At 41.2% G+C, this 26,267-nt stretch overlaps 3 protein-coding genes across 5 annotated transcripts in view; 2 read left to right on the forward strand and 1 right to left on the reverse strand.

Annotated features, from left to right (window-relative positions):
- Positions 1-5,111, reverse strand: part of LOC144039012 (inactive serine protease 35-like) — a 64,435-nt gene extending 59,324 nt beyond the window's left edge. Inside the window, exon 1 of the mRNA XM_077551863.1 lies at positions 4,934-5,111. The gene's annotated coding sequence lies outside the window, so the exon portion shown is untranslated. The remainder of the gene's footprint in view (positions 1-4,933) is intronic.
- On the forward strand, positions 410-7,870 carry LOC144039013 (very long chain fatty acid elongase 4-like). Its single transcript, XM_077551864.1, has 7 exons — positions 410-671; positions 2,771-2,862; positions 2,950-3,137; positions 4,269-4,349; positions 4,957-5,128; positions 5,249-5,376; positions 6,329-7,870. Exons 2-7 carry the CDS (start codon positions 2,796-2,798, stop codon positions 6,596-6,598), a joined length of 906 nt encoding a protein of 301 aa, XP_077407990.1. The 5' UTR covers positions 410-671; positions 2,771-2,795; the 3' UTR covers positions 6,599-7,870.
- A 3,003-nt stretch (positions 7,871-10,873) lies between these two features.
- LOC144039536 (microtubule cross-linking factor 3-like) lies at positions 10,874-20,640 on the forward strand. Of its 3 annotated transcripts, XM_077552965.1 has the most exons (9): positions 10,877-11,586; positions 12,575-12,799; positions 12,859-13,017; positions 13,085-13,147; positions 13,566-13,835; positions 13,970-14,332; positions 14,949-15,593; positions 16,087-16,174; positions 20,496-20,640. In XM_077552965.1, exons 1-8 carry the CDS (start codon positions 11,455-11,457, stop codon positions 16,144-16,146), a joined length of 1,917 nt encoding a protein of 638 aa, XP_077409091.1. In that variant the 5' UTR covers positions 10,877-11,454; the 3' UTR covers positions 16,147-16,174; positions 20,496-20,640. The 3 variants fall into 3 exon arrangements, with proteins under 3 accessions (XP_077409090.1, XP_077409091.1, XP_077409089.1); XM_077552964.1 differs by lacking the exons at positions 16,087-16,174; positions 20,496-20,640 and adding an exon at positions 15,855-16,054 and having other exon boundaries at positions 10,874-11,586; positions 13,088-13,147; XM_077552963.1 differs by lacking the exons at positions 16,087-16,174; positions 20,496-20,640 and adding an exon at positions 15,855-16,054 and having other exon boundaries at positions 10,885-11,586.
- Positions 20,641-26,267: the final 5,627 nt, after the last annotated feature.

Genomic DNA, 26,267 nt, shown 5'->3' on the forward strand with positions numbered 1-26,267 from the left:
ACTGAACAGATCCATATGAAATTTTTTTTTAAAGTTGAATAATTAAAATAATAATAATAACGAATAATAAGACGAAACAAAACAATCTACTTACCCGAAACAAATAGAAGCGCCACTTGTAAGCGCACTTTTAAGCATGGCTTGACAACAACTCGACGTCGCCATCTTGTGTGCAAAACGCGCACTGGCAAACCATCCCAGCCACTTCCGCGTTGCAGGAGAGAGACAATTTATTAAATCGGCAAACACAAATTAAAAATAAAAGTAATTAAATTTCAATTTCCTTCATGTAAAATTATATTGCTTGAAATGTATGAAGAATGAGATAAAGAAGGACTATGGACTGGAGAAGGGGGTCGCGTAAAAACTGTCAGACCGGCGTCACGCGAGAGATCAGCGGCGCATGCGCAGTGACTGCCGGCTCCTTTAGAGTAGGGCTGCGAGAAGATGAGGAGGCTAAGCGGCCGGCTCGCACCTAAACCGTAAATTAGCCTGCCTTCCTTAGAAACGTTTTTAATCTGCTTGCCTTGAGTAGTTTCTTGCCTATAACTAAAATAAATGAACACATTTAATGTGGAGGGGTAACGGGAGCCCTGTCGAGACGGACGAGGTGTGACGCTGGGAGATCAATTGCACCGGATGTCATTAAACGCCTCTTAAATAGCAAGGAGGTAAGTATTGTAGCTTCATAATGTTTCTCAATTTGTTTATCTGATGTGTTTTGTTGACAAACGCGTTTAATTATAAGAGTCGCTTTCAGTGTTTTTATTCGGGTTTAGCCTATTATAAGAAGAATAACGGTTCCAATATAGCCCGCAGTAAGAGTTCAATTCGATCCGATTACAACTCAAATGTATTAAATTGCTATGAGTCGCCGAGATGGTTTTGGTGTCACATTGCAACCACTAGTAGTTTGGAAGGTGAAAATTGCCGAAATATTCTGTACTGTACAAGCAAATGGGCTTCTTTTGTGCATGCAGGGTGAAACATGCAGCGGGCATTTGTACTTAGGCCCTGCAAACCTCTAAGCTCGTTGATCAATTGAATTTAAGCCTCTTGAGCGCCCCGACACAAAAACCTGCTGACGCATGCGCCGCTGTCTTTTTGTGACAGCCCAAACCCTCTTTAGTACAAGTTTTTTCCCCCCACAGGCAACAAACATACCTGCAATAAATAAATAAATTAATTAATTAATTAATAAATACAACAAAAGAAAGGCTGTGTCGAACGAGCGTGTCCACATAAATATGTAACTGCAGAAGAGCACTTAAAATTGAATTATTGAAAGGGGATCTGGTCTGGTGCACGGGATTAATTATAGATTAATAAACACACACTTGCTCTCATCACACAGGCGATTATGCAACACTGCTTCGTGAATGAGGTGCACATCCGACATACTTTGTCATCCAAACCTCATAAATTACCATCATTGGATAGAATTGTTTGCACGTTGATGTAAAGCATCAATATATGTGAATAAAAGTGACAATGAATTGTGTTTTGAGATTAACTCATTCACTGCCATTGACGGCTATAGACGTCCAAAATTCATTTGAACTATTTCTATTATTTTAAATTTTTTTCCCACTTTTTAAGTAAGAAAAAATATATAGTACATTTAGACCAGATATAACATTTGTGATTAATCATGAGTTAACTGTTGAAGTCATGCGATTAATTACAATAAAAAAAAAAAAATCGCCTGACACCCTCATTTTAATAACCTTTTCTTTTTTTGAAAAATGGGGGAACGTCAATTACGGAGAGTTGGCAGGAATATGGATGGAGACAAAAGCTAAAGAAAATGACTGCGGCGTTGGTCGGTCTCAAATGAAGCTCCTCCACTCCAACTTAGTTCCTTGGCACCAAGATGGTCCATTTCATCGGAGCGTGACACATTTTCCCCACGAGTTTGGGAGATTTCGTTACCATATAATAACGCCAAGGTCGAGCAAGGATCACCATTTTTGCACCAGGCAAACACTGGTGAGGATTTATAGAAATAGTAGTAACATGATCAGTCCTAATAAGGTCATTTGAGCATAAATGTTATATTATTATTACTGTTAGCCCATCGCATTAATCAGTGCCCAGGAGGTAGCTAATTTTGCAAGGTCCACAGAATATTGTGTTCTATTGCCATAAAAACAACAAAAAGAAAGATTAGAGTCTCTTCTTTCATCAGGAAAAAAAAGTATAGTTATATCTGTTTCAGTTTTGCAGTAATTAGCATTAGAATATAGCTAAGTTTCATCATTAATCACAAACTTGTTGAAAAAACTGGCAAAAACAGCTTTTTGCAATATGGCCCTTGGCTGATCTCTTATACCCTGCTGCCACTTGCTGACTTTTTTTTGTAATAACTACCATTGCTTTAAGCAACCTCTTCATGTCAGAAGCTGTTTCAAAGCGTTCCGTATGCTTTAGCATTAAAAAAACGCATAAATACGTTTTTGGTTTTGAATGAGTTAAAGGTATAAAAAAGTTTGAAAGAACTTTTATGGTTTAATTTTTTTTTTGTACCTCAAAACCCACCTAGTGTTTGAAAAGGGGTGTGCAGACTTTTGATATCCACTGGAATTTACATTTTTAAAAAAATCATGGTACACACACAAAGAAAAATACCGGAATAATGATAATCCCATCTCAGTTTAGTCATAAATTGAGTTCCTCTGTGTGAAATCTAAACCAGTCGAATACAAATTTGTATGGACAGCAATTCCATTTTGTATTTTCACCTCACTGTGTCTCTCTCTCTCTCTCTCAGTATAATCGAGTGCAAAGGCAACGCCATGGAGGCTGTAACGCATTTGGTGAACGACACAGTAGAGTTTTACAAATGGAGCCTTACTATAGCAGGTGAGTCAGCAATTTTTCAGTCCATACAACAGCAGCAAGTTAACGCAAAGAGCTGTAGGTAAAATCACGTTGACTTCATTTTCCCAGACAAGCGTGTGGAAAGCTGGCCGCTGATGTCGTCGCCCTGCCCCACGCTGGCCATCAGCTGCCTGTACCTGCTCTTCCTGTGGGCGGGGCCTAGATACATGCAGGACCGCCAGCCGTACACGTTCAGGAAGACCCTGATCGTCTACAACTTTAGCATGGTGGTCCTCAACTTCTACATCGCCAAAGAGGTCAGGCGACACATATTTTCAGTTGCTCATTAGAATACATTTAGTGAATATTGCATGCAGGTTTTTGGTTTGTTCAATGAAAATATAGTCATTTATTTCTAACAGCCTTTTATTGCACTGTAATATTCTCTTTACTCCACTGCTTGACCCAGTTATTTATTTATTTATTTGTCGTCCAATCACACTCCGTGTTGCCATGTAAATCTAATCTTCCTGAGGCATCCACAATCAGCGGTGCTAGCTGATACATCATAAATCATATTAGCGATGAATTTCTATTCAGATTGCAAATTCGTCCTCAAACGGCCATTAAGATCGATGCAGCCATATTTCTTAGCTTAACATTTTTTTTCCCACTTTTATGTTAACAAGAGTATGAAACTTAAAAATAATATTTTATTCTACATTTTATTGTCCTTTTAAACAGATATCTAATCTGCGATTAATCGTGAGTTAACTATTGAAGTCATGCGATTAAACATTTTAATCGCCTTACCTTGATTGACAACTATTGATTGAATGGCACATCACTAATCTAGACCAATATAAATACAAAATAATATTTGAGTATGGCGTTAAACCATAATTGTTGTCATGCCAGCAGGTAACACAACATTTTAGATAATATTGAGTAAAAATATATATATTGTTCTGGTTTTTTATTTTTATTTTTTAAAAAACACTAAAAATAGAATTTAAAAAAAGAGGCAGCCAGCATCTTGAGGAGATGATTAAGGCAAAAAAAAAAAAAAAAAAAGTTTGGCAAAAAATAACATATGTCCATAGGTAGTGATGTGTGTTATGATCATGAGAACATCAAGATATCAAGCATCAAGATATAATGCAAGCGTTAACTCCTGGAAATTGACAATTAAAATGAAGTCTGCTGATTTAATAACCGTGGTTGTTCCTACTGTTCCGCTCATTCTCAAATATTGGAAATCGTCAACAACAGATAAATGTGGAACGGTCTCTTTTTTTGTGTGTGTGGCTATATTAAGAACAAAGGACAGTTGGACATGTTGAGTTGCACGCTTTTTTAAATAGAATAGTAAACGCAATAGTAGAGTACTATAAATAGAGTCACTGATGAGAGTACTAAATGAAGACTTGAATTGTCTTTTCAATCAGCTCCTGCTTGCCTCCAGAGCGGCCGGGTACAGCTACCTCTGTCAACCTGTCAACTACTCCGACGACGTCAATGAAGTCAGGGTGAGCATACTATTTCTCCATAACACACACACTTACAAATATTTCCATTAATAAGTTAGAAAGACATTTTGATCCTTTTGATTTTCACAATTATTAAACAAAATTTAATAACACAGCCTACTGGCAAGTGGCTCGATGCATGGCTTATTTGTGTATCATGTTCTATTAGTGACATTTAGAAATCTATTTGACTATCTCTTTCTTTTTCGGAAAACAATGGGCCGGGTTGTGTGGCCCTATCAGACCACCATCAGGCCATGCTTTTTCAGGGTGGCATTAGTCAGGGATAAGAGATGCCACAGCAACGTGGCTTACAGAGAGCAATCGTGTGTTACTATGTCATTGTCCCCCTGCGCTTATCATCACACAGCTGTAATAGCAGGAAATAGTGACGCCAATTGTACATGCAATAATGTATCTTGTACAGAGACTATATTGAAAACTGCTCACAAACATTTTTACATTTCCCCCCCCCTCAATATATGAGATTTATTTATTTTTTTTTTTTTACAAGATCCTCTTCCCATGTATTCATGTATTACATTTAAATGGAGCAATGGTACTCACAGTGATTATTCACTCACCTTCTTCCTTTTGCCGTCTTTAGATAGCATCTGCTCTTTGGTGGTACTACATCTCTAAAGGGGTGGAGTTCCTAGACACGGTATTTTTCATCTTGAGGAAAAAGTTCAACCAGGTCAGCTTCCTCCACGTCTACCATCACTGCACCATGTTCATCCTGTGGTGGATCGGCATTAAGTGGGTTCCTGGTGGACAAGGTGAGACAGGCGGGAAAACATTATCTTGTGAATCAATCTTGTTATCAGTAGATTTAGAATTTTCCTTTGGGCCACTACTTTGAAGGTTTTGGAAATGTTTTTTTTCCCCCCTCTTCACAGCTTTCTTTGGTGCAACTATCAACTCGGGCATTCATGTCATCATGTACGGTTATTATGGTCTGGCTGCATTGGGACCACAGATGCAGAAGTACCTCTGGTGGAAGAAATACCTCACCATTATGCAGATGGTGAGCATTACATAAATAGCCAGCTAACTAGCTGCTACTATTAGGCATCAGAGTGACAAAAAGCATGTGACAATTGTTGACTTGAATTGAAAATGTGGATGTGGATGAAGAACTCTACAACGGCGTATTATTGCCACATATAAATATATATTTTGTTAGAGGGTGGGGGCAATAATCCGAGAAAAAAAACTGTCAAATTTGCCATTTTTTTCTTCTTGCAGATTTGCCACTACGACGGCGTATTCTAGCCACATATAAATATAGATTTTTTTTTTAAATATTTTTTATATATTTGTTTAGAGGGTGGGCGCAATATTCTGAGCGATTTTTTTGTGTGCAAATTTGTGAGAAAAAAACTTGTAAATTTTATAAATAAAAGTGACAGATTGAGAGTTTTTTTTCTCCGCAAATTTGCCACTACGACGGCGTATCATGGCCACATATAAATATATATTTTAAAAAAAATGTTTTAATATATTTGTTTATAGGGTGGGGGCAATATTCTGAGAAAAAAAACGTGCAAATTTTCCACTTTATCAAGTGGCAAATTTGCGAGAGAAAAAAGCATATCATGGCCACATATAAATATATATATATATTTAAATATTTGTGTAGAGGGTGGGGGCAATATTCTGAGGGAAAAAAAACATGCAAATTTGCAAGTTTTTTTCTCGGAATATTATGCCGCCTCTGAAAAAAATTTTTTTTATACGTGGCCCTAATACGCCGTCGTAGTCTCACCTCAAGATTATTATTTTTATTTATTTTTTATTCAAATTTTTTTTTCTACTTGTAGCCCTATGAGATCTTGCCATGCAATTGGCATTATAAATAAAATGTATGATGATGATAATGTTTATTATTTATTATTATTATGTTCTCCACCAAGTATTTTGGGATCTATCGATCTACATCTGTCGAAATGTAAGTTACGACCATATTTGTCCATCAGATCCAGTTCCACGTGACCATCGGCCACGCCGGCCACTCCCTCTACACCGGCTGCCCCTTCCCCAACTGGATGCAGTGGGCCCTGATTGGCTACGCGGTCACCTTCATCATCCTCTTCGCCAACTTCTACTACCACGCGTACCGACGCAAGCCCTCCCCGAAGCCAGTCACCAACGGCGTCTCAAAGGCCACCAACGGCCACAGCAAAGCGGACGAGGGGGTGCCGGACAACGGCAAAAGGCAAAAGAAGGGACGGGCCAAACGGGAGTAAAGGACGGCTTGCCGGGCGATGAGCGGGAGGACATATTTAAAGGGCCAGAGACGGAGGATTGCGAGCGGATGATGGGGTGATTGTGTTGTGGCTGCTTCTCTGGCTACCCATCACATATTTCTTTTTTTAAAGAGAGCAAGGCAACAACAACAAAAAAATGCTGAGCATGTAGGCTTCCATGTTTTTATGTCCAGAAAATTTCGGATTGTGTCACACGGAATGTTTTTGAAAACACGGGCCAACTTACCACCCAAAAAGTTCACATTCAACGGTTTCTTATTCGAGAGCTTGAATAGTCGAATTCTGCTTGTAGTTAGGATTGTTTGTCAACAACCTTTTTGAAACTGAGAGTTACTTGGGTGCTGATAAATGCCAAGGGCTACCAGTTTGATACACACTTCTGAAATAATAAATTTCCTCTTATTTTCTTTAATTATTATGTTATTATTAATAATGACAAGTAAACAAATATCAACATGCAACTATTTATTTCTTCACTTTAGTGTTGACATTTTCAAAAGATCCCTTCTACAACATTCCTAGGAAATACCAATGTCCCACCACTCCTGAGCTATTTTTAGAACCGGCCTGCAAGGCTACTCATGTGGTCCTTGGTGTGACCTTGTTGGGGACCACTGACAAAGTATTATTAAAAGGGATACCACCCATTTTCTAAGGGTGGGAGGTAAGGCATTATTGTTTACAAATTGTCGCTGTATAATGAAAAGCATGCATTTCCAAATTGTTGGGCTGGATTTATTTCCTTTGTGCTTAAATTCATCTGTTATGTTCAAATGTATTTATTTTTTGCTGTTATTTTTTTCATTCTAGTTTAAAAAAATGTAAAACTTGCTTTTCATTGGACAGCAACAAAAAAAAAAAAAAAAGATTACTTTGCAACATGTACAGATCCAACTTGTCACTGTGCTGAATTCATAGCATTGAATCTTTAGTGTTTGTTTTTATAACTCAAAACACTGATCTGGGAAGGGGGGGGGGGCAGTAGTTTATTTTTATTTCTAGCGATTATGCGTTTTTTTGGCAACACTATTTTCGTGGGTCCTCACTTTTTTTTTTTTTTGCTGTGCTTTGTAGCCGAGAATAAAGAGATTGAGGTTGAGCTCCGTGTTGTCTTCTCACTGCCACCATGTAGGGTCGAAGGGAACCGCTTTTGTCTGAACGGAAGCAAATTGTAACTTTGTTTCAGACCGTTTGTCGCTGCACACAACCACAAAAAAATAATAATAATAAAGGACAGTGACGGCACCCTTATAGATTGTGTCCGCTCTTTATTATGTCCAGGAAGAATTGTGTGTGGAAGAGGCAGCAGCAGAGCTCCAGGCTGCCTTTGACCTGTCCAGACAGATCTGCCCTAATCTTTGGGGGCAAATTGGCTTTAGCTCCAAAAGAGCTTACTTGCACGTCACTTCATGGGATGCCCGGGAAAGCAGGTCACTGGAGAAGAAGCCTTGGCTAATCTGCCATCAGGTCTCCTCTGAAACCAAGATATTCGGTGCAGGAAATAGTGTTTCTCATGGAGGGGAAGAAAAATGGCTTAGTTGCACTACAGAGCCCAAATAAGTTTGGGATGGGCTCTCAGATGAAATTCCAAGATGAGCTGAAAATGTCTAATAAGTTAACAGATCAACTAAATTTGACCTCTGAACATGTGCAACTGTTAAATGTTTTAATAATTTTTGCATGCTGAAAGATGTGCAAAATTTAAGGCTGTCCATAGTTTAAATGGAATGCCATTTCCCTTCGGATAGTCAACTGGGGCGTGGCCGCATTAGAGCGCCTCATTGCTTGCCATGAGTGAGCGCACGCCACGTGGAAGAGAGCAGAAGAACTAGAACTAATTTATTTATTATTATCATTTTTTAAGTCCGACGTGACAGCCACTGGAGATTCTTGGTAGTGTGGCCGCTTTAGAGTGCCTCGTTGACAGCCTTTAGTGCACATGTCAAAGGAGAAAGAGCAAGGGGGGAATATGGCTCTAAAAAAATAAGATGTCCTTTCAAAATAAAGGACATTAAAGAAATTGTAGTTATTTTCACTTAAAAAAAGAAAAGAAAGTAAATTCACAAATTAAATTTTTTTACTGTTAATTTCTCAGTAAATATAAAAAAAATTTGGGGTGTGTTTTAAAGTTGAATTTTACATTTTATTTCATTAAATAAACACATATTTGTGAAATTACAATACATTTGTGAACATATTTTTATTTTAACAATCAATACAAGCAAACTGAGTTTTTTGTAAGATAACAGGAATATTGTGTTTTTACAGTTATTTCATGTTATATTACATTTGACATGCAAAATCAGAGTTTATTTTTGTAAATTAAATGATTTAATTATTATTATTTTTTTAACGGTTCAATAAAAAGTACAATTTTGTTATATTACACTGCAGATAGACTACATTAGAATAAATGGTATTTGATTGACAGTTGGTAGTTAAGCACGGTGCGGTTTTAGCACATTTAGTGAACACGTCCATAGAGTTCGAGTGCAGAAAACTGGTTCATTTTTCACTATTTACTTGATTTTATATATTTGGTGATGGTTTTATATATTAAAATTGACAGGGTGTTTGGTGCAACAGCAAACCTTAAATTTAGTAAATTCTTGGTTTATTCATTCATCACTAATTCCAATTACAGGTAATTCCTATAGAGCGTTTCCAACTAAAAGAATCCCCGTATTTTAGCAACTCTTTATGTGTAACTGTATGCATACTAAAAGGATATTTGAATCATTAGTTGTGCAGTTAAAGGTTTTAAGATGGACCCCATTTTAATATGGGAAATTTGCTTCTAATCAGAACAAACAAAAGATCCTGGAAATTGTGTTTTTGCTGAAAGATCACACTCCTCTATCCCATCCATACTCTCATGAGTTTTGGGCAAGTCTCATTTGCTGACGGATGCCGAGGCTGAATGGTGGAGCGGACAAAATGAGTGGGTTGCATTTGTCCTCCTCCAGGGACACAGTAAGGCCGAGGATTTAAAAGGGATTGCAGCAGGGCCGAGGCTTTTCAATCAGAGGCGTTTAGCTGCCTGGTCACAATGACCCCGTGTGTGACACCTTTTTGCAGGAAGGTGCTCACACTGGCTCTCATAGTCACTGACTGGAAGTGAAACTTAATAGCAACAAATCAACATGTATAATTATCGCATGAGAAATGTATAGAGTTGCATTGGTAGAGGTTAAAGGGTCGCCTGGAGGGGGTTAAAGGGTCGCCTGGAGGGGGTTAAGCCCTGCAAACCTGACCCGCCACTCGCTCATCTCATTAGCAAAGGAGCTCATTCTCTCCGAGCACAGTGGAAACAGTCAGCGTTTTATTTACTCACCCTCTCCTCCTCCTCTTCCATAAAGTGCAGCTGGAGTCTGGTTTGTATGTCGACTGCGCTCTCTGCTGGACGAAAAATAAGTAGCCGCCGTATTCCTGTGTTGGGGGAAAGACGTTTGGAGACGACACATGAGTGTAATGTGTCAAAAGTCGACTTCTAGTCAGGTAAAGCTTTGGGTTTTATGATGGTTCCAAATCAGGCAAAATAAGTACACCTGTGTTAGGATAAATACGTCACTACTGGGAAAACAAAAGTACAAAACTGAGAGATACAAACTTTTCGTTCTTTTAAAGATAGCCAAAAATACTTTTTGTTTGTTTGATTATTGCACACAAAAGAAGCTGCTAGATTTTCCTACAGCCATAGGTAAATATATATATATAAAAATAAATAAATAAATAAAAATAAATAAATAAAAGGGGGCGGACATTTCATTAAGTAGTTTACAAATGTCCAACTTTTATCCGTTGCATTTCACTACTGAACAGGAATACAGAAACACTCCTAACTTATCATACCTTTGGTTGAAAATTCCCAAACAGCTCCCAGTACGATTTGCGAAGCATTTGGAACAGCAGCCACACTAAAAATAAACACATGAAACGGCATCTTCGTAAGACAGATTTTTGGCAGAGTTGCAACAGCTGGTATTTTTAAAAAATATATATTTTAGAAACATAACTTGTATTTTTATAGAATATTTTACATTTTTAATGCCATTAGTATTTTTAATTTTGTCTAAATTATTTAAATATTTGTTAAAAACCTAAAAGGTGGCACGGGTATTTCAAATTTATGCGAGTTTAATGTGACAATATATATTTACCTAAACTGTTTTTGCATCTATTTACAAATTGATAACGTCATAATGAAATACAGTACTAAATTTCAAGTAGTTCCAGAGCGTGGAGGTGCCGCTTGGAGGTGCCACATGGTGGCGCTGCTGCAAGACCCTCCATCAACATCAACATCTGAATAAAAAGGACCCTGTTGCTGCCAGCCAGGAAGTAGTGCCAAGTACCGGGCCGAGCTCCGGGACACCCACCCGGCAACACACCACCTCTTTTGCGGGGAGCAGTTGTACCCATCGTTGGGGTGGGGGTGCAAATGAGAAGAAAGCACGCCGGCTGAGGGACGCCGACGGCAGGGAGAGGGAGCCCGAGAGCTTCGATGTGGTTCGTTCGCTCATCCGGATGGTGCTGAGGCTGCTCGCGAGAAAACAGAACAGGGCGGATGCTCCTGCTTATCCACTCGGTCTATTTGCTCATCAATCCGTCTTTTTCCGATGTGAATCCTCAAACTGGACCTTTCGCATGCCTCGGTGAACCAACCGGGAGAACCGCGCAGGGAGCTGTGACTAAAGCTTGCGCGGCTGCCCGTTGAACGCCGACGCCGGGCCTCATTCGGTTCGGCTTGACGGTGGATCGACTGGAGGATGCTGGCCGGATGACTTGAAGCACGCAGAAGAAATATACGTTGCAGCAAGAAAAAGCTAAACAAAATGGAGGAGGCTGGTTTTGGTGCTTTACGGCCGGCTGCGCAGGCCACCGAGGACGGATCCATGACACAGCAGGATGAGGCCCTGCTGGAGGAGGAGATGGAGAGGCTTTTGGAGGAAAACGACTACCTGAAGGTTGGAAATACATACTATTTCATGTACTGCTTCTTTACAATGTGATCAAATAATAGGCAAACTATCAAATTAGATCCTATAAGCAAAAGCCATTAATAAATTAATGTAGTAGATAGAACTTGATGTATTGATGGTAATTCTGTGAAGGATAAATGCATTTTTTGTTTTAACATTTTGCTCCTTCCATTCATGTCAACTGATTAAAACTATTCAAACTTACAAATATTCACAAAACTCAGGACATGCAGGGAAATATTTTGCACCAACAATTCCCACATTCCACATTTAATTTTTCCAGTGACATTTGCAAATTGAGATGTTTTACATATTTACATCCATCTTCAACAATTCATGACAGATTCAAACCATTCCGACTTGAAGTCTCGCATTCTAAAATTGATTATTTTGATACAATTAATTCCACTGAATTAACGTTCAATGTCAGTTCTTCAGCATTCACACCCAATTTTTACAGAAATATTTAGATATGACTTGGTACTAATATGTTTACTATTGCAATTACATCCATCACATTGATGGCTGTTTCTAATATTTTGACAAACCAACAGATTAGGGATAGCTCTCAGTGCAATTCAATGCATCTTTTGATCACTGCAAACTAAAGTACAACCGCAATGATGAAAATGTTGAAAACTGAAACACACAGTGACACACCGTGACTGAGATTCGAACCTAGAACATTAAAAACTGTGAGGCTGATGTGTTGACTAATAATGTTCTTGAATGCAAAAAATTGGGCATGGTAACAGTGAACAACTGACCTTCCTTCACTATTTTGCCTACCCTTGAATCTAAGCAGACAGATGACTAATTGGGTATTGATCAGACTCGCATCGATTCCCTACGATCAATTAGATAGTATTTTGTACAACAAGTGAGGCTTCTCATTAGCATATGCATCCTTATTAGTTTTTTTATTTAATTATGTAGAATGAAATCAGTCTCATAGTTTCCATTTCACATCCAGTGCGAGATCGAGGAGATGAGGGCCGAGATGGACGAAATGCGCGACACGTTCTATGAGGAAGACACGTGTCAGCTGCAGGACATTAAGCGCGACCTGGAGCGGGCCAACAAAAACTGCCGGATCCTGCAGTACCGCCTACGCAAGGCAGAGAGGAAGCGGCTGCGCTACGCCCACACGGGGGAGATTGACGAGGAGCTGCTTAGGGTTCTTGAACAGGACCTCAAGGTATGGCAATTGTGCTTCGTTCACGGGTTTCAAAAACCAACATGTCGGCGCCGGGGCAGGTGGCCAAGGACGTGTCGGTGAGGCTGCACCACGAGCTGGAGAAGGTGGAGGAGACCCGAGCCAAGACGGAAGATGAGAATGAGAAGCTGAGACAGAGCCTTATTGAGGTGGAGGTGACCAAACAAGCCCTGCAAAACGAATTAGACAAAACCAAAGAGGTGGGCATATCAAAGTCCTGAGGGCTGACCCAACTTTCTCACTGATAATGTTTTCATCATTTCGCAGAAGAAACGAGGAGGTAAAGACATTCAGAAGGCTGACAAGAAAGCAGTGCAAACTCCCACTGAGGTGAGTGCTTCAGACAGTCCTGTCCAAGGGCGGCCATCCATTTTCTTGAGCGCTTGTCCTCAGTTCGGGCAAGTGAACCTAAGCCTATCCCAACAAGAGTTTTGGCCTAAGAAGCCTGCTTGTTCCTCATTTTCATATTATCCATCAATGAAATTGATCAGAATTGCCCACTCCTTATCCTGTGGGAACCGCCAATTTCCGTTTAGCTTTCCTTGACTGATGAACTGCTCAGAAAATTTTCTCATCCTTATTGGGATAACTGAGCTGCACAGTTGAACTTAGGCCAGTCTTTTTAAGAGGTTTTGGCTCAGAAAGACACAAAATCTTCTTTTTGCTCTAATCTTAATTCCCTTCTCTTAAAATCTGATGAAATGCACTTCATCTTGAATTCCTGAACACACGTTCTCTCACTGTCCAGGAGGACAACGAGGACCTTAAGTGCCAGTTGGCCTTGATCAAGGAAGAGGCCATACTCATGAGGAGGAAGACGGCCACCATCGACAAAGAGAAGGACCGTCTGGAACAAGAGCTGCAGAAGTACCGCTCCTTCTATGGTGAATTAGATAGCACCCATCCCAAAGGCGAGGCCGGGGGCCCGCCCTCCACCCGTGAGTCCGAGCTCAAGCTACGCCTCCGCCTAGTGGAGGAGGAGGCCAACATCCTTGGGAGGAAAATTGTCGAGTTGGAGGTGAGCATAAACAACGGCGTCAGTTACGCGTAGGTTTTTGCTATTTGCGACAGGCAATAGCCATAGCCATGAACAAGTTAGCATGATAGCGCTGTATTTCCTCGTTGCCAAACAGACTCCGTCGTCTTTTCCAGGTGGAGAACCGTGGCCTTAGAGCCGAGCTGGATGACCTCCGCGGTGAAGGCGAAGGGGAAGGCGGCTCCGGCGTCGGCTCACTGGGCGGTCCGGGCTCGGGGCGAGGGCTCGGGGACGACCTGACGGAGCTCAGACAGCAGCTGCAGCTGGTGGAGGACGAGGCCGAGCTTCTGAGGAGAAACCTCGCCGACGCAGAGGAACAGAACCAGAGGGTGACCAACGAGCTGAACAAGATGCGATTCAAAGCCGGCACCCACGAGGGCGGGGCTCGGCACGGAGGCGGGATGGACGCAGTGAAGGCCGAGGCCCTGCAGGAGGAACTGAAGGCAGCCAGGCTTCAGATCAATGACCTCAGTGGCAAGGTGTGACAAGTTTGTTAATTTGACTTCCTTCCCAATGCATCCAGATACTAGACTTTAGAGACTTTTCATAACTAGCTAACCAACTCCCAATGGAACTTTGACGTCTTTAGCCGTCAATGGCAGTGAATGAGTTAATCTTGGCTACGGTAATGGCAGGTTCAGTCAACCTAGAACATTTAATAAACAATAGACAAGGAAGGGAGACTAGAGATTTAGATCATTTTTGCTCGCGATGGACAGAGATGTGCACAGATTACAATCTCCTACCCATTCTGAGCACACTCCGCCGAGTCCTCGCTTTTTAATAGGATTTCCCTTAGTTGACACAGAGTTGCTGCTCTAAAGAGGAGGGGTCACACACAGGAGCAACCTTCAAGAATATGAGTCATTATGCAGATAATACAGACTTGTCTTTCTCCGGCACTGAAGGTTTCAACAGTCAAAGTTCAACAGTTCATCCTCAAAGTGTTTCAGCCTCTATCTTGTAATCAGGCACAGTTCTTGCCCTGCAGCTGCAAGAGCACAAGTTGTGTTTTGCAATACTATAAGAGTAAATATGGGACAACTTATGTACATTTATTCTAACAATGGTAATCTTCCATTCTGCTCTATCCAGGTGATGCAGCTGCAATACGAGAACCGCGTTCTGTTGTCCAACATGCAGCGCTACGACCTGGCCTCCCACCTGTCCCTGCGGCCCAGCCCGAGGGACAGCGACGCCGAGAGCGATAGCGGCGGCGGGACGAGCGGTCGTCGTGAAAGTGACGAGGATTCCACGTCGTCCCGCCTGCTCCCTCCTCACCGCAAACGCGAGGGCCCCGTCGGCGGCGAGAGCGATCCGGACGAAGTCAGAAACACTAATGGCGCCAGTCGTTGCGTGACGCCCACCAGGGGGCTCCTCACCCCGTCCGGGCCCGAGGGCGCTGCCTCCTCCCCGTTGGCTCGCTTCCTACCCGGTGGGTGGTGCAGCCTGCGCGACAGGCAGCAGATGATCGACATCCGCATGGAAGCGGAAAGGCTCGTCCGGACCATGGACCGGTTGATCGCCGACACGGCGGCTATCATCTTGGAAGCGAGGGTCTACGTTAACAACGGCGAGCTGGAGGTAGGCGGGGAGGATGACGGGAGCCGGATCAGGGAGCATGAGCTTCTGTATCGCATCAATGCCCAAATGAAAGCCTTCAGGAAGGAACTACAGGCTTTCATCGACAGACTGGAAGTGCCCAGGCTGGAGGACAGGGAGACCGAGGAGCCGTTGTCGGTGAGAAACGAAAAACACCCACTTCGCAGTCCCTCCAGGATTTTAGGGCAATGCAATGATTGGTAAAACTCACATAGCAGCTTCGGCAATTGGTCTAATCTAAAAAATGAAATTGCTAAATTGTGCATAATTTGCACGAATTGTAACAATCCCGACATCACAAACTCCTGGAGTGACTTTGAATCATTCCTTCTAATAGTTTGGCGTTGATTGTAATTCTTATTTTCTCCCTCACTTGCAACCTCATGCTCCACTTTGCAGATGTTCCAGCCTATCATTTTGCTCATCCTCATACTTGTGTTGTTCTCCTCCCTCTCGTACGCCACCATCTTTAAACTGGTCTTTCTTTTCACCCTATTCTTTGTTCTGTGATTGTATGCCTCCCCCTCGCCCACCATTCCTTTCTTTATCTGCATTCATCCCCTGTCAGTTCTTCTCTGTTGATTTGATATTTTTTTGTTCCCTTCCCCTCACCGCATTATTTGTTGCCAAGGTTACCCAAAAGCACAGGGGAAAACTCAGCACTTCCCTGCCACGTTCCCGTTATCCATAACAGCCAATGGAATAAGTCCCAGGAGAGGGTGAGTTGACATTCGTTAGTCGACTACATAACAATTGTAGAGGCGAGTGCTCATTGATTGACTTATTTTTGCTGTCATAATGTACAGTAGCTTCTTCTGTACGGCTTACCTGTATTCTGGGCTTGAGCCGTGATTGGTCGTCATTTTCAGTTGACAGCAAATGGCCGCCCTGTGAGATGGATAAAAATTCATATTGTACAAATGCAGAATTCATCATAGAACGTATTGTCAAGAACATTTTTGACTCACGGGAAAAAAACAATTCGATTATTTTTCAAATGGATTCACCCATATTGCGTTATTATTGTTGTCAATGTAGGGGTAGTAAACCTAAATGACCTTGGTGTCCTGATTTAACCTTGCTTGTAAATACATTTTGGCTTCAGAAGAGCTTAGGACCAGTCTTTAGCTCTTCACTCTTCATAAACATGTTACATACCCAACCCCCACCCCGGCTGTCATCGCCTAAAGCAGGGACAGTTTGTTTTTATCCCTGCTTTTAACTCCTTCAGGGCCCATGTTCTCATTTATTAGGGAAGCGCAACAGGTGGAGGCTTGCGAATGAGAGAATTCCGACGCCTCCAACGTTTTCCAACAGCGGGGGCCCGGCGATTAGAAGACAGGAATTAGCAAATGAGTGGTGGGGCGGTTAAGACAGATGAACAGTAGCAACTGTCAGGTTCGAGTTACGGCAGGATGTGTCCTGACATTCCACACGTTTCTGTCGCGTTTAAACATCCTGGAAGTTATGAGTCATTCTTGGAATATTTGTTCACGTGACTCAATTTAAAAAAAAGAAAAGAAAAGGACAATATGTTCTATTCAGTCCCACTAGTCTAAATAAGATATTCTGGTTAATATTGTGTTTGTGGAATATGAGTTAGGCAGCAAAATTCAGCAGTTTTAATCAATATCAGACAACATCATTTTGCCACTTGCTGTCGAGTGAAAATGACATCACAGTTGCTTGGGTGTCAGGTAACAACCAATCATAGTTCAGCTGCAGAAAACTGGTGAGCTGCGATTGGTCGTTGCCTGAGCAACTTTGAGGTCATCTTCAGTCGACAGCAAGTGGCAAAATGGCCGTCCCCTGAGATGGATAAAAAAAAACGGCTGGATTTTGCTGCTTAACTCATATTCCACAAATAAAATAATCAGAATGTCATCTTTAGACTAGTGAGGTAACATATTATTGTCGAGAAACGTTCAAGGTTGACTTCCCTTTAAAGCTTACATTGATACCAGGGGTGGAAAGTAACAAATACTTAACAGGAATATAATTTTCAGGTTCATTTGAAAACAGGTATATGAATTGTACTTTATACGGCTTACTTGGTAAAAAAAAATAGGTCAAAAAAAAAAAAAGCATCTTTGGCTGCACAGATTGCTGCGAGTGAGTGGCAACGCACCCCAAAATAATATTTGCCATTGACATTCCAACAGTTAGCATTCAAATAGTTGCAGTTTTAGAACCTTTTATGCAGAGAATATTTGAACACAAACTGTAGAGCAACACATGCAGACTGATAATATAATATTCACAGGCATAAATTCTTTATCCTCCATTAAAAATGACAAATATATGGCATCATACAGAGTCACTTACAGCAGTAGTAGAGGACAAAGTGTTATTCTTGATATTCTATTATCCATTTTGTTCTATTCTCTGATTGTAAATATACTGCCTCCGAGTGACCAAGGCGGGCACAGCAGAAAGAACACATAAAATCAATTGCAGCATTAAATTCTAATACACAAACTGTTTAATTCTTTCTAAACATTCTATGTTATTAACAGTACTCTATGTTTTTATAAAGTACAATATTAGAGTGGTATTTTTTTATTTACATTTTTTGGGGCGACTGGAACAGATTAATGGTCTTTCTGTGTTTTTCAGTGGGAAAATATAATTTGAGATACAAGTCATTTGAGTTACGAGTATGTTCACCGTGTATCTCAAAGCACAAGTCTTTTACATGGTTTCTGCAGTATATTTCCCATTTTCACCTACTGCAGGTGGGTCTGGAATGTACCACCACAATGAACGGGGAGTTGACTGTACTGAATCAAATATAATTAGCCACCCACTTGGCGGCCCATTGGAAAAAACGGTTAGGGTCACAAGACAAAATCTGCCCGGACGCCAGCGAGCGGAGTAGCAACAGAGACGCCGATTGGCCTGGAGACGTCGGCCGGCTTAAATAGCTATGTAAACACTTTCCCTCTCTTCCACCTCCCACCCTCTCCCTTGAGTAATTTTAGCCAGGATGCTGGTGACGACAGTTGTCCTATTGGAGTCTTCAAATGCTGGAATACATTTGACATTATGATATCGGAGCCCCCAGAAGCTCCGCCTTCACAGATGAAGGAGGAGGTGGTTGTTTACTCTTTTGTTCAATGACTTGACCTCGATGTGGGGGTGTGACTTCGGGGGCGAGGAAGGAGCTCTTTAAAATGAGCCCACCCGGCTTTACGTAACACGAGAGAGGAAAAACAAGGAGACCGGGGCTGCAGAGAGACACTTGACAGATTGGAGGGAAGCGAGCGGGGGTCACTCAGGACCGGGGACAAGACCCGATTGGGGGATTTACTGGAGTGCAGGGACAATAAATATTTTGTTTTTTTTCACCTGGAACAAGGTAGGGGCATTTTAATCATTTTGATTGTTATCAAATTTCTATTTGTTGTTGGGACAATATAAGCAACCAAAAAAAAGTTTGTTTCTAGTTTTTTCCATTCTTTAGTAGTAGTCACTAAAAACACCAGGTTCTGACCAAAAAGCAGAATATTGACTTTGCCAAACTTGCCAACAAAACCAAGACTGAGAAAATGCTTTTTTTGTTTTGATGATGAATGTATCATGAACAGCAGTGACTAATCAAATGGCTTAACTTCAATGTCAGCGGCTTTTATACATGGCATTAGTCATTAACCTCATCACCACATGTCATCTTTTTCCTACGATCCACCGACACTTTCTACTACCTACTGTGACACATACTCTGTTGATAACACACATATACATACGTCACTTGAGTGTACGCTGCCTAAATCAGTCCAACTTACCACGTGTTGGTTTTAAATTCATACAGTGGATTACAGACCTGAATTTCACAGATAAGCCTGGCCAGACCCTATTCCACGCCTACCCTTTGAAAAATGTTCTTGACAAATACATACATTGGTGGCTGTAAAGAGTAGGATTCCAGTTGGTGAATATATAAAAAAAAAAAAAAAAAAATCCTCTCAATTTGAAAACTTCTCATCTCAAATTATGTTATGACTCCTTCAAAAAAAAGCAGCAGTCGTCACATGCAACATAGCAATGACATTAGCTTGGTGTCATGCTTCAGGCCACATGTGTGCGCTCATGGGAAATGGCCGCTGGGGCGCATGCCTGGCGAGTCTTTCTTGCTATGTGGCGAGGTGTGCGCTCATGTAAGGGGAGGGGGCGGGGGTCGGCAAAGTGGCTCGGGAAGCTAAAACTGTGCCCGGCATGTCTGTGCAGGTGGTCTAACATGGCTGTCAGTTTACGACGGGGACGCAACAGGGTTTGAATGTACCTCTAGAAGGACAGAAAAGTGGGCAATGAATTAAGGGAGTGATCATTTTATTATTGGAAGGTTGTGTCTTGGTTAGGAATATTTACTGAAATAGTTAACTTGGAAGAAAAGAGATTTAGATTTTGGTGTAGATCCAATTTTTTTTTCAACTTACAACTGTTCATTTTTTAAAATTAATTATCTTTTAGCTTAATAACTACTCTACAACTGACAACTCTGCACCAAGTTCTTAGATTTTGACTAATTTATCATTGCCGGACCGCAAAAGCTAAAAATCTGCGATGGAGAGAGCATATAAAAACGTACATTTTACCACTTCTACACACTTTAAAGACATTTATTAATCAAAATGTTCAAAGTAGTCCTTAGCACATATATTCTCTTTGTTTTGTGGGGATACATTTTATTACTGGAGATTAGTTGGGGACCTTCTCTGCCCTTGTTCCTAACTGTCAATTACGCTGCATCTCTTCCACTAGAGTTCAGTGCTATGTTACAGCATAATTTGGTACTATACTGAAGGCACGAAACTCTAAATTCAGACTTGCCTGCACATTGTAAAAACCCATTAGAGGAATACACCCCCCCCCCCCCATTCCCCCTCAATATAAATCAATATCTTGAAAATGCCATATAGCAGGGGCACCAACGATGAACTATGATTTAGTGGCAATTCTATATCATACAATCAAGATTTGCCTGCTAGCTAGTAAGGGTGACTTTTTTTTCCTCACAAGCCCATGTGTTTGTGTTTCTAGAATTTCCCAAGACATCTATCTGTCACTGTGACGCACAGCGGCATCCCTTCTGTCACCCACACACGGGGAAGTGAAACATAAATCGCCCTTTGAGAAAAGCAAAAAAAAAGAAGGGGCCTTCAAGGTATCGAGTGACCCACGTCATGGCGGCCATTGACCTGGAGCGCGGGCTCGAACATGGCGGGCGAGGCTGGGGGAAAGACATGATGGACAACTTTGACTCTGAGATGCAAGAGTGGGAGGACCAGCTGCAGGACATTCAAAGGAAAATCGAAGAGGTGACAGCTCAACTTGGATTTACGCTTTCTTTGGATCGGATGCGTACTGATTGACTAACGCTTGTTTGTCATCCAGATGTAAAATGAACTTTTAGCAGCCCAAAGTACAATAATGAACACGATGACGTGTGTGTTTGTGTAAGGCATGTTCCAGAGGACCAGGACTAGTGTCAAATAGGCCTCGTGCAGTCCTGGAAGGATTTTTCTGGAATTGTTTCTTGAGCTTGGTAAAGAGATGGAAATAATAATTATAATAATAATACAATAATTAATTCATAAATCACACTGAGCCAGGTTGTGTGAGTGAGCAAGTTGCTCAGGGGAAGATTTGATGTTGGATGTAAAGATGGATGTATATTTGCAGAAATCAACATTTTAAAAAGATAACTAAAATAGCTTGAAAATTTGACTAGCAATTACAGTATTCATTGACAAAATGTTTTGATTGTAATTAAATTTTTGTAAAATATTAAATCATTCAATTATTTATAAACAAAACATTTTTAAATTGAGAAATAATGATCGAAAACTATTTAAAAATTATTTCAAAAGTATATGTGATTTAAGAATAAAGTGAATAATCCCTTTGATATAATTACAAAAACAAGTAGGACAAATTACAAAATATTGAACTTGTAAAAAACATTGATTTTGCCTCATTTAAAAAAAATAGTTGAATTCTTCTAAAAAATCCTTTGATTTCGATCATCTCACGAAAAACATGAATAAATAATTAAAATCAAAACCATGCATTAAGTAGATTTGATAAATTCATATTGCTATTAGGGCTGGGCGATATGGCAAAAAAATAAAATCTCGATTTTTGCAGTCATTCAGGATGATTACGATTTTAATCAATTTTAATCAAATAAATTCAGAAAACATTTAATGGTTTCATTTATTCAAAAATAATTCCTGTGCAAAATGTTCAGACAACAATAATGTTTACTGATTCTAAATCAGTTTTACTTTGAACATAAACTTAGCATTCATAGATTGTGCTTAAATGCCACAATTAAGGAGTTGGTAGCTATTGTAAACATGTCTTGTAAAACACCCATCTAGCATTCTGCCACTTGTGCAAAATTATAACTCACAAAAATATTTTGATGTAACTGAACATAAAAACAACAACTTTTAATAATCCAAAAGACAAAATTCAATTTCACGTTGAGGCAAATTTTCAACGATTTGAATTTTAAATTGACGATGTATCGAATTAATTCAATTTATTGCAGAGCCCTAATTGCTTTTTAACACTTGGTTGTACGCATAGTATGGGACAGTATAAACACACAAATCATTCATCTGTGTCTAGATTTTGTCTCAAGAGTGCGTTCATTAATGTAGTATGCGCCCCTGTGTGTGTCCCATTAGCATGTTGGCACTAGTGCTGCAGCAGTGATATAGACAAATGTTCACAGGATAATTAAGCCACTCGCTGACAGACGTGCTAAACGCTGTCAGACTCACACGCACATACTTTGAAAGCCGATACCAGCGGAAGTACGTGTGTTGCCATGTAGAATATCATGTGGGGATTACTACAGGCCAAGTGACAATCGGGAGTAATGATAATAATAATAATAAAAAAAGAAGTAATCCGCGTTCCGTTTGCACATTTCAGCTGTACAATGAGGTCCAAGCACGTAGGGGAGGGAGCGGCATCACCACGGACAACCACAGTAACATCGATGGCCACGGGAACCACGGCAACGGCAATTTTACACCTGTCCGTCAAAGCGGCCATCACCGTAGCAACGGGAACAGTTACCCCGCTGGCCACCAGAACGGCGTGTCGGAGATTGGAGACTTACTGCAGGACTACCTGGGGCACGGGAAGCACGTGAATCGGAAAAATGGCGCTCGCCACGTGGTAAGTACAAAAACACTCAAATTAGAAGTATTAAAAAGAGGCCGAATAGTTATACAAACATGACGTTGATGAAAAGGAATGTGGTCACTGCACTTATTTAAAGCCTTGACTGACAGATGCAGGTAGACTATTTTAAAAGATATGCTTGCATCTCTTTCAGCACTTCAGCGACACCATTAAAGTGAGTCCGGATGTCCCCGTAAGAAGAACAGCAAATCAAAGGTAGATTTTCGTGTATCAATTTTCACTTTTACGAGGCATCCCAGTACTTTTGTACATATAACATTTTAATTCCTTTTTTTCCTGATTTCTTCTCTGGTTTTTTATCTCACTCCAGGTTTGGACATGAGCAATTTTTGGGAACTCCCGAGGAGCTGGAAAACCGAAAGAACCGAGCGCCTAATGCGAAGAGTTGCACCAACAAAGAAAACTCGGTTGCTAAGCCCCCTCTCGGACAGAAGGAATCCGCATCACCGCCACGCCTCACCGCCCAGCTTGTTACAGCGGAGTCGCCCGCTCCAGACAGAAAGTCCTACGGTCCCAGTGTGCTGGGTGACAGGAAGTGCGGGAGCCCCTCCATTCTCAGGAAGTTTGGGGCAATGCTCCAGGAGAATGAGGGCAAAACACTCACCGACGCGGGTGTAGTGACGTCGGAGGTAAAGTGCCTCAGTCCCGGATGCCAGCGCAGGGGGTCTGCGGCAGGACTTGGCAAGAACCCCCTCCCGAAATGCAATTCTGAAGTTGAACACGGGGGATCAGACCCCACCAGACCCCACCACAAGGATCTGCGAGGAGGCTCCCAGGCCAGACCGCAGATTACCGGCAGCCCAAGGACCAGGCCCAGGTCCAACAGTGCAGCCGACAGGGACAGATCAAGGAAGCCCGCGTCCCATCAGGGGGAGCCCAATATGGACTACAGGATCCAGAGGGGCAGGTTGGGGGGTCAGTCGGAGATTCCTGGTTGTGGAAGAGATGAAGGACTCATCGAGTTGTTGGACATGCTGGAGATCCAACACGAGTACAGTTCCAAAGCCTACAAGACCGATCCACAGCAGGTATCTTTTCCATACCAGTGTCTTAAGCCCCTTTCACACTGTCTTATCCCTACACAGGGGTGGCTGATTTATTTTCCAAAAGGGGCCAAAATCATGATGTAGAAAACTGGCCAATTTGCAAGACACCAAGCCATTTAAAAAATAAACATAAAAATAAAAAGGACCGTATAAAAGGGGCTTGCATCTTCCGTGATTTTGCCGCACATGAAAGTTGACCAGTCTTCTTCCTATCCGTCTAGGTCAACGCACCTCAGTGGTCCTCTGAGCCCAAGACAAGTTTCTCCCGTCCCGCCCGACCGGCCAACCAGCGTCCTCCTTCCAGATGGGCGAGCAGAACACCGGGCGCCACGATCACCGCCCCGTCCGGCCCAAACTACCGGCCCCCGAGCCCTCTCGTCCGCCCCCCTACCCCCAAGACCAGAACCCCCAGCCCAGCCCTCAAGCACCGACCGGCCGTTTGCTACACACGTCCCGCCGAGACGGTCATCATGTGATAGCGTTACATTTTCTCAGACTTTCCATCCATGCCACATTCTATGTAAATATTATGGACTGTGCTGCGAGGGCTACGAGTACGGAAAGCAGTTTGAGAATTTATTCAATATCGTTAATATCCATCTTACGGTCTACTGTATGTACTAGTACATGGATCTTAAACTGAATATCAATAATAGCAAATAAATGCACAAACTGCTTTCCATATTCGAGTGACAACCAACATTCTCCACCGTTCTGTGTTTTTTCACTTGGTCAACATGTTAGCATTTTGGTTTAGCTGCTGCTCCCCTATTGTATCCACTTTCCTGACTTTTTCTTAGTAAAAAAAAAAAAAAAAAGAGGCATTTCTTTAATTTCTAGTTTCTGTAATTGCCGATATTGCATGCAGCCCAAGTTTTCAGGGCGGCAATGTGCCATTAACATAGTGTGACTTCCGGTTTTCTTGTCCAAGTATACAATATTTAATATGTCCAAACTATCCATGTGATGAATCATGAATGACTATGGTATGCCTTCATGTATTTTTTTTTCTTGGTAATAAATAAGATAGTGATTTGACAAGTCTTGCTATATTGCAACATTACATACATCTGATAAACAGAAGAGCCTTTCTGAAAAACCTGACTAATGAGTATCTTAAAAAAAATTGCTGTTATGAGGATAAAGTTGACGAAGAAAAAAGAAGTTCTTCAAACTTGTTGTAGTTTACCTAAATAGATTTACGTGAAATAAATTGTAATTTTGCAGAAGTGGCTGCTTGTAAAATTGATCTTTAATCATAATATTACAAAGTCAATCTTTCTCGCAATTGGTTAAATAATAGTAATAATTCCATGATGATTAGTAATAATTCAGTAAATCTCAAATTTCTACCTCCTTTTTGTAAAACAGTAAGACTTTGCAAAATATTTGAACTACTGACAACTTTTCCATTTTCATATTTTACATACATTCCTAAATGTTTCCATTAATTCTCCAAAAGTTCAGACTATTGTAATACAGTATCCCAAACATTTTTTTTTTTTACTTGTAAATGTATAAATGTCTCATATTACGGTCGTGTCATTACACCACCACCGCAGAGATACTATTTGTTAGCCTGTCTATGGTGTGTCCTATTTTTTGTTAGCTTTACGCTAGCTGACTTGAATGCAAAGTTACGTATGTAGTTGTTTTAAATGATGCATAACTGTTTTTTTGTTTTTTTTAATTATTATTAGTTTGACAGTAAACTAGCTTGAAGCCTGTTTTTCAAAGATAGTGACGATATCCCCAAAAAAACAACAAGGTGATTAGTACATAACCATTAACGCATTCGCCTTCACACAAGAGCGTGTGGAGCGAAATTTCAACAATGGCGTGTGTACGGACACCTTTGGCCCCCCTCATGTCACACAAGCTGCTGGCGCTGTGTGGCAACCCGAGATAAAAATAGCGAGCGTGACGTGAGGTTTTGGTGCCAGAAATCTTAGCCTGCTTGCTTCGAAGGGTGATATAAATAAAGAGTGTGAGGGTGTGAGGGCAACTTTGCCAACTCATTGGTTGCTTATCGCTAGTAAATAAATAAGAAAAGCGCACAGTAAAGTAGATGTAGAAGTGCGGCAAGCTTAATGTGAAGTTGAGCTGTCACCCGGCAACTTTTTCCTATCACCAATTGGAATCTTCTCGCCCAAGTGTCCGTCTTACAGGCTGACACCTCCTCAGCAGCATTGGGTGTGGGGGGTATTTTAACGAGGCATCCCCCATTGGCCCTTCTCGCCCCTTATCTCCCCTCATTTGACCCTCTGTTCGTTCTTGGAAAGCTGACAGCATGTAGTTTATTTGCCACTGTCACTCCGACATCTGACTTATTCTTTGATTTATAGAGCGAACAAGTGGGGACTCTGAGGAGGTGGACGCTAGGGAGTTTTCTATCAAGTTTTTCATCGTTTTTCCTCAACCTTTTAGCTGTGGGCCCTTAAAGTCCACTACATAGCTGAGAACTCAATTTTTCCTTGTGCATCCTTGGGACCTTTGAAAGGTGCTCTTTAAATATAAGACTTTACACTGGAGAGCAATTCGGGGT

Source organism: Vanacampus margaritifer, chromosome 19, assembly GCF_051991255.1.
Source record: "Vanacampus margaritifer isolate UIUO_Vmar chromosome 19, RoL_Vmar_1.0, whole genome shotgun sequence".
Taxonomy (NCBI): domain Eukaryota; kingdom Metazoa; phylum Chordata; class Actinopteri; order Syngnathiformes; family Syngnathidae; genus Vanacampus; species Vanacampus margaritifer.